The 18,610-nt window shown below is 32.9% G+C and overlaps 1 protein-coding gene across 1 annotated transcript; it reads right to left on the minus strand.

Annotated features, from left to right (window-relative positions):
• Nucleotides 1-13,837: 13,837 nt before the first annotated feature.
• On the minus strand, nt 13,838-18,592 carry LOC139988663 (uncharacterized). The gene is made up of 5 exons (XM_072006332.1): nt 15,673-18,592; nt 14,823-15,074; nt 14,561-14,739; nt 14,325-14,451; nt 13,838-13,994 (listed from the first exon to the last, which is right to left on the minus strand). The coding sequence occupies exons 1-5, from the start codon at nt 15,878-15,880 to the stop codon at nt 13,981-13,983; spliced, it is 780 nt and encodes a 259-aa protein (XP_071862433.1). The 5' UTR covers nt 15,881-18,592; the 3' UTR covers nt 13,838-13,980.
• Nucleotides 18,593-18,610: the final 18 nt, after the last annotated feature.

The raw sequence follows: 18,610 nt of genomic DNA on the forward strand, positions 1-18,610 counted from the left end.
CGTTAGAAATAAACCATCTATTTTTTAAAATAATTTAAATTCCTTTTTAATAAAATAAATTTTTCATAAATATATAGAATATTCTTACTATTCTTACTTTTATTAGGAAGAAAAACTGTAATATATATCAGTTTCGTATGCAATATACCAACGATTTGTACATCACTGTGTTATACAGTATTATTCTCCCATTCGTATTGGACTTTATTTAGAACCAAAAAACGCGATCGAACAAGATAATCTATTGCTGTGATCCAAATATCAAACATCCTATTATCGCAATGAAATAATTTAACAAATAGCTCAGCCCACGTTACGGAACGTCCATGCATCAAGATCGTCGCGAATCAAGCGAAAGAAATGTTGATCGGATATTCGTATCATCTATCGTCACTAAATAATTGATTTACATATAAATTGTGATTGTTGCAAAATTTTCGACATTTGTGATACACAAACGCTTGTTCACTTTTCGGATATCGAGGATCGAATGAAAGAGAGTCCAAATTTGGATCAAAGGTAGTTCAATTTCTCTTTCATAACACACGGCCCTGAGTACATGCGCGCGTTATCTGGGAGCACTAATCTAAAATGTTCTAACGTGAGTTGCGTGGGTATAGAGTATGGACGAACATCGTCGCTTAAGAAACTCGAATGCCTACGCCTTTCTCACATATAGTCAGCCATGATGAATCGGAGGATCCAAGCGATTTCGACGCTTTTTACGCGTATAGTTTGCGTAACTTGTATGTAACACGAGATTGCCATGGCCTGTTTAGGTCATCAACATAGAACTCCGCTATCTTCGAACGTATTTATTTCGTTCAAATGTTATTATTGTTATTAACAATAGGTAGAGACATTGTACACATTTTCTTATGTATGTACGTATACATCTCAGAAAATCTTAATTTTGAGATAACTTTACCTAAAATATATCGGATAAGATAGGGAATAATTTATTCTCTGATGATAAAAGACAAATGCTTTAATGAGTCATGCTCTGTTTATTCGCGGTTTATATATGATCAAAACGTACACTGACACCTTTAGCTAATTAAAAATAAGATCACCCAATTAGGCAGGAAATCCCCTGCTACAATGCTAATTAGGAGAAAACACTTCTGATAAGAGTCGCGGGTTCTATGTAAAATGACTTTGAATAAGATTATAACGAGAATAGAATAAATTATTCTGTATATACACAGTAGTTCAATTTATGCGTATGAATGTAAAAGTTTGTTTCGAAGAACATATTATTAAAATATCAACGTAGATAGGACAATATTAAAAATCATATTCAATTCGTTTTTCGCTTAACTAAGAGTAGGACTTCGTTTTATAATACTCGTGACATGATAGTTTCCTTCTTTTCTTAATTACATTTAGGATGATAAATGAATCCGATCATTCAATTTACGAGAACAATGACAGAATTTATTGTTAGCCGGAATGCTTCCTTTGTTTGTCATTAGCATAAACCGACAACTGAGTAAATGTTCACAATGACATTACCGGCTGTAAAATTTATTTTAATTTATTCAATCAGATTCCCAATCATAATTTTGATACGCGACAGATCTTCTGTCATACGTAAGGACTGATGAGATTTTCAAAAATCGAAGGTCGTAGATAGTTTCTACTTTTCCTGACGTTAACACCTAAATAAATAAACGGATTCATAAGTAATAGAAATAACTGTAAGGAAGATTAGTGAATACCTCGATACCTAGTTCGAAATGGAGCGAGCCATTCATAAATCGTCGTATAAAAGACTCTACCTAGATTATATCGTTCTGAACCTTTTGGAAATCCTACATGCTAGGTATATTTAAGTTGGGACGATCATAAACGAAATGGCATGTATTTAGGATCAACTTAAGCATCCAGCTAATTACGGTACACTACTAATTACGAATCAGTCGAGTTTACAAGCTACTTATTTAGATATGAATTTTTGCAGAAATAGTTGATGGTATATTACAGTATTGTACTCGGTGCAATTTTGTGTCCCATAAAAATAATATAGATAAATTTTCAATTCAGTAATTGGAAAAGATTTAGAGAAAGATCTTGGTGAAAGAAAACTGTACATTTAATATTTTTTGTATGGGTATCGCAGGTAACAAACAGCTTAAATTACGCATCAATAACGTATACCGTTATCGGCAAAGTTCGATACAATACGGTATACGATAAAGTTTGATTATTCTGCTGTAAGCTAAAACTAAGAATTTATACATGTACACTACGATCCTAGTTCCAAATAATCCTTTTGGTTACATGGTGAGGTTACTTATCGCGGCGCTTCCACCAAATATCAAATCAACTCTAATTTACAGTTGTTCATACTCTCCTCTACTTTATTTATATCAATTCAATCATTCTTCTAATTCCTCAAAATCGATGTACGTAATTTATATATATTATAAATTTATAAATTTTCATCGAACGCGTAAGGTGGTAAAGCACGTAGCGTCCGTTGGATGATTCATTTTTGGGCTTATAAACAATAATTAGCAGGTTAAAAGTGAAAGGTGTCTAGGAAGGGGAGCAACGATAGACAGGTGAAGAGTCTCATAAACTACACACGTCCAACTGCTACGCCGGATCTTACGCACCTTTAACTCGCTACATGCGCTTGCGTTTCAGCTGCGTGAAAAACTAAAATTAATCGTGGCAATGGGTGTCCTCAACGGAAATAGTTTCGCAGCAAGCTGCAGTAGCGTGTGAACGAGCAGGTTGTTTAAAATAATTACTGTCCAATAGATCAGAATAACGTTAACCTCTATTTTCAGAATGTCTCGAAGATAAATATTTTAAAAGCACCGAATATCCTATTTGCCAATAACAAACTACCTCTTCTGAAGTATGCAATTATCGTAGATGCAATATCTTTGTAAATAGCTGCACAAATGATAAAAGTTTGAACTGTGGTCTATTTCACTCAATGATAAATTGAGAGATTTTGTACTTGAAAAACGAAACTTGGATTGCAAAAGTTATAACGCGTTGACCGTAATCAGTGGGAGCAGACTGTCCTTAATTTCGACTTTGATAAATTCGACAAATCTGTTTCCACGCATCGAAAGAACAAAATGCGAATAAAGTATCGCAATTGGACGACTGCTTTTAAATTACGTAACTTGGCGAATACGTATCCTTCGTTCGCCTCAGATATAAATGCTCGGCGATATTCGTTACGTCAATAACGGGAAAGTTTTAATTAAAAACAGGGAAATATCAGTGTAAACATGTCGTAACGATCGAAAAATCCCTCGACGAGAATTTAACATCGACGACGCAATACTCGTATTGTTGAATTTTCTGTCGTAGTCCTAAATTACCCCCATTTAATTAACATCAGGCTAATTTGATGAATCATTTCGTAATGCAATATGTCATAAAAGATTGAGACTGAGAGAGAAAGAGGGAGAGAGACTCCTTACCAAAATTGGTGTCAGACACTGTTGACCTGTCCGCATACATATTATTTAAATAAATTCATTAGTTAATAAATAGTTAATTTATGTAAAATAATTAAAAAATTAGTTACATTTAATTTAAATTAATTAACTAAATAATTAGTTAATTAAATTTTTATATATTTAAATATTATTCTTTTTTATAAATTTATTAATTGATTAATTAAATTAATATTTATATAAAAATTTTTTTTAATAAAAAGTAGTGATAATTACTAAAAAAATGGATTTTTTTGAAAAAAATGTAAAAATAATTTGAAATAATTGAAAAAAGAATGAATTTAAAAAAAAATAGAAAAAATTGATTTTGTAATATAATAAGCATATATTAATATAAAATTATTAATTTTAAATATATATATATATTGAAATCTAATATATAACATCAATTTATATAAAAATTAATAATTTAATATATATATTTAAAATTTAAATTGAAAAAAATACTTTATATATAATTAAATAATTAATAATAATAATTTATTTTAAATAAAATTATTTTATAATCTTGATATATATATATATATATATATATATATATATATATTTAGATTTAAAGATTTAAGATAGATAGATCAGATATAAAGATTTTTCGTGCGGTCCTTTCTGCGCCATTAGTGTTCTTTGTAACACCGAATTATCGATACACGTCTGAAAAAAGCAGGAAAGATACATAATATTATTAATGCGATAAATAAATTTATGGGCGATCGAACTTTATTATTTATTATTAATTAAAACTTTATTAATTGATTGCACGATTATTTACGTGTCGATAACTCGCATTTATTAGGAACAATCATTTGGAATTTTCTATCATCAAAAGGGACAATTAATATTAATGAAAATTGCATAAACTGAATAATATTATAAAATAAAAATAATTTCAAAAATTCGGAGGAAGGCAATCATGTTAATAAATCAGTTTCTTACACTAAATATTCTTACACCTACGATACTATCATGATGCTCATTTATTCCAAATAATAACTGCTAACGTTTAACGGTTTAGCCTCTAGCGAGAAACGAGATTATAAGTTCATTAAATCTAAGACGAACATAATCGCAAATTATTACGGTGTATCGTGTAATTTAATAGGGTGTTATAACCTCGACATAGCTGAATATCTTCATAAATGGTGAAGGAGGCACGTTAAATACTCTCATGTTCATTGTTCTAGGACGCTATATAATGTTTATTATGCACATTTTGATATTTATTGTTTTGGATTCGTGTAATAGAAGATTATTCTGAACAGCCATTGCTTGCAAGAAAAGTCACTGTGTCGACATTATTGCAACTGTAATTGTTTGCAAAGATAGACACAATATGTGAAATTCGTCGATACCATAATATCTAATTACTGTATATGTTGTAATTGACAGAACTACATAATAGACCAGTAGTAAATAAAACTAATAATTCGATTATGGTAAATAATATAAAATTGAAAATTGTAACAAAAGGCAATACGACACGGATTAAAAGATGTATGTAAGAAAGATCATGAAAATGACGGAAAAGTATGTTTTTATGCAGTTTCTTCTTAATAGTTCATCACTAATACTAATATCTTGAAGAATAGCCAGTCGCAATTCTGAGGTACCAAAGCGAATTTGCATTTTATCTGTATTGCGGCGGTTTACGGCCGCAAATACAGTCTTTCTGGCTGGCCACACCTAGCACATCTCTTTCGCCATCGATATTGTATCGAACTGTACACTCGCCATAATCCACAAACCAATCAGTCAAGACTGTTTGGATCATGTTATAAATCATCCACAAATTCAAACTAGCAAACAGATACACTAGGGTTTAACCTTGACTTAAGCGTTTATCTGGGAGTTTGAAAAAGCTATTAGAAATTAGGAACTTGTGTTAGGAACTTAGGAGTAGTGTTTCAAACGGAGGCTATTACGTGGGTTCCACGTTATTAATTAGAAGTGTGATATATACTTCCCTGAGCGATAATGAGATGCACATTTCTAGCACTAGCTGATCGTATCTAATAAGCTTCGACTCAACATTCACCTATCCGTTTGCTATTGTATGCATCTACTGCACCTACATAACTGTGCATGTAAAATTTTCTAAGATGCGCCAATGCACCATGGAGAACTGCTGTTCTCGGGGCTTTATGTACATATTATTCGATCGTCTCGTTAAACGTTATAGAACCATTATTTCGACGCTTCGAAAAATTCTCCATCTTCAAGAGGAATATTCCCCCTTTTTTCGTTTGCATTGTGAATTTGAGAAATTTTTATATGCCTCCGCATTTGATCCGATTCGTGTTCAATGCGTTTAGTTAAGAACCGAGCGCAGCCGTTCAATCTTGCACATCAAATTTCAATCCGCATAATAATACTTCGTTAATTCATTGTGTTCGACATCAGATAAGATGTCGTCTATTTCAAACAGTTTGCGTTGATGAACTCGGCAGGTGACATAGGTAAAACGCGAGAAAGATTATATCACCGATCACATTTTTACTAGGGAGACCTACCAAACGCCTTTCATGTAATCCTGCAAATCTAGCATGCTGAGTTTCTATAATATCGTCTTCGAAAAATTATCCTAATAAAAATAATCGAATATACCGTTTATTGATCTTATGCGTACTATGCAGAGATTTCAGTTAATGTGAAATGTTCGTGTTTTTTAAAAATATTTTTAACGAATCTCTTCTCTCCAAATTTTATGGTTGTTGACGAGTGTCTTATTTATTTTTGGCACACGACGGATTTGGATTTTGAGTTAGGTTTTGGAGGTCCGCAACAATAAAAGATTATTTATAAGGAGTCCGTGGTAAACAAAAGTAAAGAACCGTTGATCTATACGAACCATTAAATTTTCCACTCTCGAATATGCAATCGCTATAACAGTTTACTCCTTTATAAAATTATCTACGGTAATTGGTCCTATTACCACTATCTGATATATTTGTTATTTGTTCTTATTCCAGAGGTTCGGTTGTCGTTATAACGTTCGATTCTCTCGTTTTATATCTCATTAAATTATTATCGTATAGCAGTAATTGTTGTATCGCGCATACCTCCCGACCGTATGCATATTTGAAAATATTGTTTTATATAACGATATCTAATCGATACCCATATTATTATATATATTATTATATGTATTATAAACGATATCGATATCTAATTTTGTTTAAAAACAGATTAACAAATTTTATGAGGTGTTACCATTAACTAGCACCAAGAATAAACCATTGTGAAAAAGTTCGGATGAATTTTAAGCGTAACCGTTAACGGTGATTTGTATGCATAGTTTGTAGATGTTTGTAGGAAGAATATTGGCAATAAAATTTAATTATGGAACTTTTACAACTAGGTAATTTCCGTATAATGAACCTAATCAAACAAATTTCTCCCGTTTTCAAGTAACGTTTTATTACACATGTCCGAGAATATCAACACTAAAATTTATATCTTAATGATCATAATATCTTAATTATATAAATTATAAACTAATTGAATTTTTGTATTTCATATATAATAATTTTCATTTTCAAAGGGAAGGATTTCACAGGGAAGTAGCGCATCTTTGTAGAGCATATCAGTGCAACCCTTTGAGAAACGAATTTCAACGAACTTCCATTCATTCTTAACAATGCTAAATATAACCAATCGTTTCACGGTCGAGTGGATCCTTACATTCTCTACCGAACAACATCCCGGAGAAGCGATGCCTGAAGCGCTTTTTCGAAATCATCAGGGTCTAACAACCTTATCTTCCTCTATACCTTGATGGCTCTCTATTCCGTTATACTTTTGGTATTAATCATTTTTCTCTTGCAAATTGAAATTTGGACATGCTAAAATTTCTCATTCTCGTCTGTAGGAGTAGCTTAATTAGTTCATGTATGACATCCAATTTTAAATTTAACATGGTTGAAACTTCTCGCTACGATGAAAGCATATTTCTATAATGTAGAATAAACCCTTTGTATCTATCATAGAAATATTTTGTAACAAACTAATTCTTTATCTAACAAACAAACAAGATAATTAATGTAATAATTTTAAAAAGTTAATGTTATAAAATTTAAATAAACTTTAAAAGCTTATTAGATAGCCTCGGATCGTCCCGGTCTTATAAAACATGTCAACGATTAACTTTGACTTAAAAATATCTTTGTATTACCCTCTAGTCCTATTTATTCACGTTTAAGTAGACAAATTTTGCAGGAAGGAAAACGTACGATAAATGGTAGGTATTTAGATTAAAACGAAGCCATTATATATTACTTAATATATAACTTTCAACTGCTAAATATGAAAATGTGAGATTAAAGTAGGTTTGTGAAACTAAATCGTCTACTAAACTATCTAAACAATCTAAACCGTCTAATAATTGTCGATAACATAAAGAACGTTAAAATATATCATCTCAAACGCAATCATCTGCTGAAACCTTAAATTTCCAACTCATGCATTCCATTTGCAAAGTTTGCGAGCATTACTTCCATTCAGCGAACGCGAACATCGCATAAAGGAACGTTATTAAACTCCTTCAGAAACTATTGTGGACTCCCATGAAGCTTCGAGGCAGAACCCCCCGAAACGGAAGACGCTATTGTGCAAGGGCGCGTTACATTTTTCGACCAATAGTTGTGAGAGCGGTGACCGGAAAAGAAGACAGGCTAAAGGTGTGGCATACACGTGTACATACCTGTGTATTAGGATACGAGTAGGTTGTTTAATTGGCAGCTCCTCGAGCCGTTTGCGCGTGCCATATGCGGCGCGGCCTCTTTGAGGGCCCCCGCGGCCTCCCCTGGGGACGTTCCCGTCGCGTCGTCAGCGTGGATCTAGTTCTCCAGAAAAATTCGCGTTCAATGGCACTGAACCATGAAAATTTAATGTCCAGTTTCTTCATGGGGGCAAAGAGGAGTATACTGTTACTGCACAATATGACGGAAGTAGGATATCCAGGATCTGTGCAGACGTTCGTTGAATTTTGAACTCGAGTGACTGGAAAAAAGCTAACTGCGCGAATTCTTGGATGACCTATCGATGTTTGTTCCATAAACTCGACAAAGTTAGGTCATACTTTAAGTATGGATAGAATGCTTTCAAGTTGATCGATGAAAATTATGTATACTATCTTAACGTTTCCTTGTGTATTGCAATAGAAAATATTTGTAGAAACATTTTTTCTAGCTTTGCTCGTAAGATATACATTTATATAATCGCAATCGATATTCTAACATAAACGTTAAACATTTGATCTTTACCATTCGACACTCGGACACTCGATATTCACAGATTACTCACTCCATCATATCGCATACCATAAATGTAATCAAATGAAGACAATAAATACACCAATCTAATCGCTCGCAGATAACACTAGATTGAAACTCAAATCGTTTAATTATTTAATTACTACATAGAAGATAAATACAATGTTAACATAATTCAATGTTTCATATACACTTTGAGGAAAACGAACATCAAAGTGTTTAGAAGTTTATGGAAATAAACTATTTAAAATTATACTGACTATGGTTAATCGATGAATAATGCCATGCTCGTGTACTTACACGATACTACATATGTATTTAGATAACGTTCCGTAATTTATAACGACGATGAAGAAAATAGTGTAGAAAGATTGAAAGAGATTGTTCAACGAGAGATATTATTGGCTTACTTAGTCCGCTATTCGATGTATATTTTTTACAACATTACATACATAAGCATCTGTATGATACACCATGTAATCTAAAAGATAGGCACTTCCTCTTTCAAATCATTCACATTACTTCCAAAGGTGTTGCAATCGCCTCTAATCGAAAATTCCAATTCCATATTTTCTATAGGATTAAGTGCCCTGACATTACTATATCGTGCTATGTTCGCGCTTGAAATCATCCATGATAAAAAGATTCTCTACCTTGTATGCCGTATGGAATTAAATATCATAACATTACCGAGGAGGATGCTGCGATCATTCCCAGTGAAAAAGATTCGATTCTGCACTTTCTAACGGGATTAAACGTCGTAAGACTATATGCAAGAGTACTTCTAACGAAAAAGATCTAGTTCTGTGTTTCCTATGAGATGAAAGCAAAATTACTTCCCATCGAACATTTTTGCTATGTATAGAATTTCTTTTGTATTTGTAACAATATCTTTTTAATATGTTTAATATTTATACAATACATTTTTAGCTTATGTTACTAGCTCAATTAAGGAAACAAAGACCATTTTCCATCTTCTTTATTTTCAGTCCCATTATTCTTCATTTTTGAGGAACTTAATCTTTGGAATATATTTTCGAGAGTCAACGAGTGACTGTTTGGGGAGGACATATTTGGGAAGGATGCGCAATATGTCACGTAAAATACAAAGGCATGAGATAAAAGACAAGGAACGGTGGATGTTTATCTGATCGGGTGGCAACGAGGCCCTTGCCCTTGCCTTCGCAGGAGGGCCATTCCTTTCCGTGACCGCGCAGTGCGGCGAGCGAACGATATTATATCGAGTCGGATATCAGCTGAGCATATTTGAAATAGCAACAGTGAAGCGCAGTTTAAATTGTATAGTTACAAAATATAGAATATTGTAAAATGCATATTCCTTACAATCTTTTTAATCTTATTTCAATATCGCATGCATGACATTTTATAAGAAAAGACTAGAATTATTTAGAAAGTTACCGTCATCTTGGATTTCGATCCGGCTGTAACATGCAAAAGAAAATATTTAAAAAGTTATTCAAATCCAAGATGGCGGTAGCTTTCTAAATAATTACCGAAAAAAGTAATATTATCTCTAGAAAGAAACAAAGAGAGAATGTTCAGTCGATTTACTAACATTATTTTAAGAAATGTAGATCTCGAAAACTTCAAAAATTATTCCTCCGTCTCCAGACTTACTGACCTCAGGAAGATAACGATACTTATCCTGGCATCAAGCGTACACTGCGTGAAACGATTCCTTGACAGGAAGAAAGGATCTCTCGTTCCTGGAGCAGCATGGACGGTACTCCGTAGTAAATTTGATTGTTCCGAGAGAAGGCGTTCGATTCATTCTGTGTAACATCGCAAGGAACGAATAAAATAACTTATTGTCTGGAGACTTTGCACGGCGAATGCTCGCTGATGACACCTCTCGAGCAGAAACCAGTTGTCTTCTGTAACAATACAATTATGACATTAGTATCTACTCGCGAAAGTATCCTACAACCGATACATATCACTTCACAAATAAATACCTAAGCCCACTTTCGATTATACTTTCTATTGTATTTTTAGATAACATTGTTTAGACGTGAAGCAGTTTATGAATAAAATACTTGAGTTTAAGTTTTCCATTATCTTATTGTTATCTCGTTAAAAGATTTATGATCGCGTTATCGCAAACATACGATTACGAAATATAGATTACATTTCTTACAAACTTGAGTACTAAATCTTACATAACTCTATAATAAATAATTAGATGTGCGTGTAACGTACATGTGATTTATACAGAAACAACGATTAAGCAAAAGTGATACCACAAGTTTTCATGACACATGCAAAGAAGAGAAAATTATTTCCAATAACTTTCTATAGATTCATACACGATCGGTTGTGTAATTCCAAAGAAAATACATATACGATCTAATGTTAAGAACAATACACAATATCATGTTAAAGCTTACTAGACATGGTAGCCTCGTTATAAATGTATTATTGAAAATTTCTATCGTTTTGCAACAAGGTAAACATTTCCTATGATAAGGATAAAAAAGCAGAATAGCGCAAAGCTGACGCAGCGTCAGATACTTAACACTGCAATAATAATGTATACACATCATATGTAAGTAAAAAACCTTACCGTATCGCCAAAATTATAGCTATAATTATGATGTTTTACTAGCATTATACTTCATCCTTATAAATAAGGAGATTAGAATAATAATAGTCCAAAGAGGTACACTTACGTTTCATATTTGCAGTTTATATTTTAAATACATTTACGGAAATAATTATTTCGTATAACAAAGAAAATGCTTAGGACTTAGGAAAGAGAAACACATATCTGTACATGATAAAAAAATCTCCTGAATACAATGGGCTTCTTGGAAGATCAATAAAATATTGCGGTCGCGAATCTTCTCTGAGAGACGACGTTGGAACACTTGTCGTAATACTAGCTTCTGCCTAGAAAAGAATACGTCTACAGCTCGAATGGATGTGCGAGTAGGAGAAATAAGCTGCCATTCCCACGGCTGAATGCTGCGACCACTTTCGCTATTATCCAACATTATCCATCGTATTACGAAACATGTAATAGGTATGTGTTTGTAAGATATTTTCAATCGGATGGTTCATTTGACTTACAATCTTCTTAAGTCATTAAACTATATATACACATGTTCCTTCGCCACTTGCAAATTTCATTAACCGCCAATCGATCGAGGTAAGGTACATAAATGTGAAGAACGCTTTGTTTCGTAAACGCTAAATTATTGAACGATGATAATAAAAAAATTCTCTTTTATTCTATTCATATCTATAAAATGCGTGCCACGTTTAATTCATCTACAAAGCTATCCAACAGCCTTTAAATTAGATCGCAAACAAGATCGAAACGTCGATAAAATGCAATTTGCTTTGACAATTCACTTAATCTAGTCTCTAAGGGGATGAAATAAATGGTATGAAATATATACATACGCGCAACATTTCCATTCTTCCAAGCCATAAGACATCGGTGATTATTGTTGAAATCGACAGATAATGTTCCGATCTCGTAGTGGTCGTCAGAGCAATAGAACGACGATAGTTTACCCCGAAGTTCATTGACTGTTATAACGTCGACTGGAATAAAATAGAATCCATTACTGTTAGCAGTTTTATACCAGAGTAAACTTCAGGCACAATATATACGTGCAATATAGGTATATTGGCCTTTGGCGTAGTCGTACGCGTTTCGTTTCACCTGCGCTCTTAAACGCAAGAAACAATTCCGTCAGTTTTCTTAGCCCTCATCGTAAACTGTAATAGCAGTATGTTTCAGCACGGTGCACCTGAACAGAACGGAAGACCGCGCCGTGCTCCGATCATCGTGAATCCAGCACCTGTTTCCGACACCTGACGCATCAAGTCTCGCTCCTCCGCAGGAGATCACTAGTCCAACAAAGGAGATCATCATCAATTACCGTCCTCGCGGAAACATTGCCACGAAAACACCTTGCCATTTTACTATTTCACTCCTGGTTAAGACCTAAACCAATATCGTATCAGTGTTAAACAAAACGCTAGTGCAAACCTGATGTTGACATTTGTATCGGCTCTCGGTTTTTAAACGGAACATGTCTCAGCTAAAAACCGATCGATACCTACACCAGACACGTGATCAAAATGTCCAAGGCAAATAGATTTCTCCAAGTAAAGGTTCTGCTCAATCAACAGGTGTCCCATTCTGATTGTGAAAAGGGCGTTGAAGAAGTTCGAAAAACAGATAAAATACGATGGTTTTATTGAGTCTTTGTTACACGAATGGTATTTGAGATTACAATTACCTAGGTTGATCATAAGTTCGTGCAACAATGACTTTTGAGTTCCTTAATTTTTCACTCAATAGATCTGCCTCTTTTACATTGTATATACAGATATCAAAGAAGCTAATATGAGAAGTTAAATTTGTTATTAGAAAAGTTAACCGTACAAACGTTAAAATATTTAAAAAGTATAATCGTCTAAGTCAGCGGTGTCCAACCTTTATGCTACAACGCCTCCCCGAAAAAAAAAACTTAGGAAGGCGTGGAAATAAGTTTTACTTTTTTTTATAAAATATTTAAAAAATAACCTTTTATTTTTAAATAATAAAAACTTTATTACAAAAAAAGCTGTGTTATGATATGAAGTTTTATTTATTATAGTAGATATTATGGTATGAAAATTAATATGTTATTAAAAAATGTTGATGCTTCCCTTAGGAGGCGCACCTCTCAGGTTGAAAACCGCTGGCCTATGTACATATTCAGGACTTACGATTAGAGTATTCTACACATCCTTTATGGTATGCAATCATTTACATTCATGTTAAACAGGTTGCATCTATGGGCGCAGAATGTCTTGAAGCGATGACGATGAAGTGATGTGCGTGTGGGTAGGACTTTTTAAACTCCTAACATCAACTATTTTCTGAACACAATTTTATAGAAATATTAATAAATTCTTATAAAGAATTAAGACTCTTCTCTATAGTGTAATTTAACACATAATTTTATTATGTATACCACATATCCGAAGATATTCTCCTTTCATAGGTTCAATTAAATCAGACAGTTTTAACAAAGAAATTCTTTATTTATTATAATATCTAAATTAAAGTACAGAAACCATAAATTAATGTAATTATATTTTATTTATATTTATTATATATTTATAAGTATTATATTTTGGTTTCTATGTTTCTACTTTTATAGCTGTTATACCTCCGTAATAACATACTATTGAACTTTTTATGCTTATTATCCGAGGGTACCTGAAAATAAAAATATTTATTATAACCACTATACGTGTTCTCCAAAAGTTAATTCATAAACTTTCTAGTTTTAATATTATACAATATCTAAAAAGTTAATTTTTTTTTAACAATGCGATCTTCCTGTCCATTTCGTATCTATCGTTTTCTCACAATTGTAATATTTAAATGCTACAAAAACGTTTACCATTTTTCTCCGAGCAGTGAAAGTTAGAGAAAAACACCATACATTAACTTAAAATCTATTTAGAATGATATTTTTGTAAATTAATAGTTTGATATCCTATCAGGAATGATAATATTACACATTGCGTTATCTATCGAACTCACCACTTATGCCACCACCACCATACTGCTTCTGTATCGCTATATTATAACAAGACACGTCGCACCTAACCTGCATCTGTGGATATAAACAACCCCAACAATCAATTGGCCCTATTGGATTTCTTATATACTGTAAAAAAAAAAAAAATAAAAGTAACATTAAACTAAATTTTTGACACATTTTCTTTGATGGAATATACGTCATGGATATAAAATTATGATATTTAAACCAGGCTTACTTGATCGGAGCAAGGCCATTGATTAGTATATTGACATCCAAACATTAATAGAAAGACTAGTCCTATAGAAGGCTGTGCTGTAATCTGCGGATAAGGTCGAGGAGGATTCCAATACGGAGGACATATGTGTGGAGGACAGGGGGGCTCATAACCACACGGAACTGGTGGTTGACAAGTAGCTAATTAAACGAAGTACTCATAGTAATAACATAAGAATTTCATCTTTGAACTTAGACGTTTAACAAAACGATCGTTTACTTACGACAACACGTTCCACTTCCATTGCCAATAACGTTATGGATTTCGATATTTGTGGTGAAATTAGTATTTCCTGAATGATCGTTGTTTTTACTAGTTCCAGTGCAATTTCCAGAAATGCAGTCGTTTTCGTATTCTGTGATTATCTGAAGCTTATGCTTTGTTTTCTTCAAACAATGACCACATTTCTTTTCACATGAATCTGTCACGTATTCTGTCTGGCATTTCTTCACGCACGACTCCAAACAACTATGATCTTGATAAAATTCATAATAATATTTATTGATTTGAAATAATTTGGCAAAAATTCTGAATAAGAAAAGTAGGAAAGAAAAATATAGACAGAATATCTTATTGTTAGTACTTATATGACGAAGGAAAAATACTTCAGTCTACACTGTACACAGCACAAGAGTTGAAAATTTAGATTTGACAAAGCTAACTTCCCCTCGCTCAATCTCTTTCATTTAAATTTCAAATTAGGAAGGTTTGTTTTATTTCACAAAGCACACATTAAAACGTTACTACCTTTCTTTAGAATAAAGATTATTTTTTGCACTTGCATTTTTACATGTTTAAAGAACATATTTTCAAGCAAATAAGAATCAGGACTTGACACAAAATTAATATTTGTAATCAATAAAAGTCACTATTTTTGCTACTGAAGCTTTTAAGCTCTCCTTTTATTAACAAAGATACCTAATAAAGAAGAAGATGAAACGTAAAAAAGAAATAAACAGATATCGGTATCGCTGTTTTATAATCAACTATCGATACAACTAAATTCTAGTTTCATCAACCATCAACCAATTTGATCACTTTTATCGCTCCATAGAAAAGTCGTCTGATCTAACCGAAATCCCCATGTATGGGGTGATGTCTCTTTTGCCTCCGCAGGCATTTTATGTAGGTTCTGTAATCCGAGTGCTGACAATCGAGGAGAATCTTTTGTTCTTCCGACGTGGCTGCCTCTGTGACCGCGACCGGTGTACCGAGGGCGGAGTACACAAACACGGTGTAACCAACGAAAACGGCAATAAAGCAGAATGTTCGCGGCTGCATCCTGAGGTATTTTAACGAAATAGTCGCCTGCCACGACTCCACCGTCCTTTTATACCCATATTACTTGCTGTTAGGTAAACGACCTGCAACACCGTACCTAACCCCTCCATTAGAGACATAGATTTTTGCGCCGAAAAAAGGACGGCGTCGTGCTCTTAGCCCTAAGCTAATATTTTAACGTGTAAATTTTTCACCACGGTTCTACCGTCATGACAAATTTGCACTGCTTATCGTGCATCGCCCCGCTGAAATCACTTCTCCGCTTCACTGGAAACGCGCACGAATCAAACACAAAGCTTGGTCACTTCAGAAATAGTTTTATCTTCGTATTCTCGTTAATCTTTAATAAAAAGTTATAAATATATAATATTTTCAGATTTATTACATTATTTTTTTATATTTACATATTTATTAATTTTTTTTATTATAATAACTGCATTTCCAAATTTTTTCAACAACGCAAAATAATGAAGGAAATTTCTCTTGCAAGATTAAACTTTAAAAACCCTTTACGGAATAGATTTTAGCTGAAAGAAAGTTGAAAATGCTTGGCATCACTTTTTAAACTGAAATTTAACGAACTATAATGTTTTATCCCACCGTTCTACATTACCGGCTTATGGTTCATAATCAATTCGAAATCAGATGTGATTATTTCCTGGAATGCGAATTAGAAAGTAATGTCATAGGCGCCAATCTTTCATTCTTGCTAGGGAGGTGCACGATATGTGATTGTACTTTATACGCATAATTGCATAAATATGGTGGAAACGGCAAACATTTGATAACAGCCTCCTATTTACTCCTGATATGATTTTCGAGCGAGCAACGAAAGGAATTTCTTTGTCACAGATACCTAACGGTGCAAGATGTGATAATAACACGTTTTGCATAACGTTCGTAGGTAGTAAATATTTGTGTGATAACGTGCAGAAATTGTAAGTAAGAGGGTTAACTATGCATATATTACGGAATAAGTACGCTTTGTAGAATGTTATAAACAGTGTTAGTACATGGATCGGGTGATATTTAACTTATTCTTTTTTTTCTCAAATTCTGATAAAAGAGCAGGATCGATAGTTTTACTCCTTTTCAATTTCCACTGAGACCTACTACATTATTAAGTGTCGTTTTTAACTAAATTCAAATTAATAATTATATGCACACAATAGAAGTGTAAGTTATATATATATATTTTTTTTTTTTGTTAAAATTGGAAAGATACTTACTTCCGTTTTCCATCACTTTTATAAAAATCGCGTTGTATGTTACATTTCTACCAATGCGCATGAAATTTACAGACCGTAAGTCACAGACTGGTATGTGGTACTTGTGTTTCTTTTTTACAGTGCCTTCCTAGGTTCGTAGTACATATTGTGGTAGTACATATTGTGGTAACATTGACACATTTGTCAGATCTTGTAACGCTTTTATATATGTTTTATATCGTTTCTTTTACTCATGTGAATTATCGGTACCTATAAAGCATTCTACCAGATATCTTGAAGAAAGCGTTGCTTTTTTTGCGAATCTATGCTAGATAATAAGGTGAAAAAATTTTCAGTTTACACTGCATTCAGTTAATAGGTTAATTATTTATCAAAACCATTCACGTTTCTATAGATGTGATTAAAACGATTATTAGACTACAAAGGGTGATCTCTAATCTAACGAATGCACCGTGAAGATTTCTGTAGCGAGTGGTATCCACAAATGTCGCGAGAATCGTTTAATTGAAAAGAAGTAGAATGAATTTTGCAATTATTATAATCTAATACAAAAAATATGTATTAGCGTTTGCAATAATTTAGGTTACGGTCCCGTACTGCAGTCACTGAAAATAATTTTAATCGTCGATCATACGGTACAAAGATGGCGATGAGAATAATAATGTACGCTTTTCCTAATCGAACATACGATTTTATCGTAAATGCGGGAATTATTGACATTTTGTCATAAGTCAATGTGCGATTAAGAAGAATGAAGAAAGTACAAAAACAAAATATAGAAACAACTAGAAACTAACGAACCGATAGTACATCTGTTCGATTTAATTTCTAACATGAGCACACAATCTCTATGGTACTACATATTTTGAAAATAAAATTTTCACAATTAGTATCTTTTTTAATCTATGTAAAAATGTAGTTACTGATTTCATGGAATATCTACCGAAATATGATATCAGTATAATGTGGAACTAATATATACCTATAACATATATGGACCGTTTATTGTGACCTGAAAAGTTTAACATTACCAATAATGTTTAACCTCATTTTCTTAGTACCGTTCGATCACCGGAAGCACATCGTTATACGTGCCGATATTCTATATTCAACTTTGAGTAGCCTTACTCTGAACATTGGATTTTTGTTTTTAATGTGAAAGATTTCAGCGCATGTTTCAGGAACATTTCACGAATTTTTTAAAACGAAGAAACCCAATGAAACTTAACACGATCAATGACTTCATCCCTATTGCTGCGCAATTTTTATAGCTATAAACGCTTAATTATAAGAGAGCAATTTGAGCAACGTTTAGTTTCACCCAATAACACTCTTATATATTCGACTACGCGTTTGTTGAAAAAATACCGATTATATGCTCAATTTGAATTTACTCATTTATTCAATTTCACGATAAATTGAATAGAAATTGACTGAGACTTTCTTAAAAGCAACGCAGAAGAAGAGAATTCTACGAACACATGAAATTATTTTATATTAT

This window comes from Bombus fervidus, chromosome 7 (assembly GCF_041682495.2).
Source record: "Bombus fervidus isolate BK054 chromosome 7, iyBomFerv1, whole genome shotgun sequence".
Classification (NCBI taxonomy): Eukaryota; Metazoa; Arthropoda; class Insecta; order Hymenoptera; family Apidae; genus Bombus; species Bombus fervidus.